Source organism: Lottia gigantea, assembly GCF_000327385.1.
Source record: "Lottia gigantea unplaced genomic scaffold LOTGIsca_11, whole genome shotgun sequence".
Taxonomy (NCBI): Eukaryota; Metazoa; Mollusca; class Gastropoda; family Lottiidae; genus Lottia; species Lottia gigantea.
The window spans coordinates 4586897-4587901 of record NW_008707001.1 but is presented as its reverse complement, the minus strand read 5'-3'; the positions used below and the strand labels follow the sequence as shown (position 1 = coordinate 4587901).

The window sequence follows — 1005 nt, the reverse complement described above, 5'->3', positions numbered from 1 at the left end:
AAAACAAGAAAAGAAAAGATTCTTTTTTTACCCATTGCTTCCATCCAGCAACCTTGACTTCTCATTTCAGATCTGAAATTTTGTAGAGAGATTAGGAATATAAGTATATGTTTATCAAATGAAGTGCGCAATTCTATTTCTTCCTGTTAAATTGAAACGGGGTTCTTTGGTTAAATAGAAACTTTGTTAAATATTTGAGTAATTTGTTTTTATTATATTACATGTTCCTGCTAAAATACTTGAAGTAGATGCACTCGTCAACGTTTGAATTAGATTGCCCGTCAAGATAGTTTAAACCCACGGTAGCAAGCACTTATACTATTATCTTTTATAGCACATTACATACCAAGGCAACAGGGGATTTTTTTCTATGATGTTAATCGCCATGTGGGTGTATATCAAAAGCTATATCTGTAATCTAGCACACATGTTTTCCTCTATGATGTCGGTCGCCATGTGGGTGTATATCAAAAGCTGTATCTGTAATATTGCAAACATGTTTCCTTTCCCTCTATGATGTCGGTTACCATGTGGGCGTATTCCAAAAGCTATATCTATAATTTGTCAAACATATTTTCCTATATGATGTCGGTTGTCATGTAGGCGTATATCAAAAGCTATATGGCTATAATTTGGCAAACATGTGTTCCTCTATGAAGTCGGTCGCCATGTGGGCGTATATCAAAAGCTATATCTGTAATCTAGCACCCATGTTATCCTCTATGATGTTGGTCGTCATGTGGGCGTATATTAAAAGCTATATCTATATTGTCCAGCTTGCTATCCTCTATGATGTCGGTCACCATGTGGGCGTATATCAAACGCTATATCTGTAATCTAGCAAACATGTTATCCTCTATGATGTCGGTTGTCATGTGGGTGTATATCAAAAGCTATATCTGTAATCTAGCAAACATGTTATCCTCTATGATGTCGGTTGTCATGTGGGTGTATATCAAAAGCTATATCTGTAATCTAGCAAACATGTTATCCTCTAAGATGTCG

At 35.8% G+C, this 1005-nt stretch overlaps 1 protein-coding gene across 1 annotated transcript in view; it reads right to left on the bottom strand.

Annotated features, from left to right (window-relative positions):
• Window positions 1-405: 405 nt before the first annotated feature.
• Window positions 406-1005, bottom strand: part of LOTGIDRAFT_156689 (hypothetical protein) — a gene marked incomplete at both ends in the record, with an annotated part of 6331 nt that continues 5731 nt past the window's right edge. Inside the window, one exon of the mRNA XM_009047312.1 lies at window positions 406-554. Within this exon, the coding sequence (XP_009045560.1) occupies window positions 406-554 (149 nt within the window). The remainder of the gene's footprint in view (window positions 555-1005) is intronic.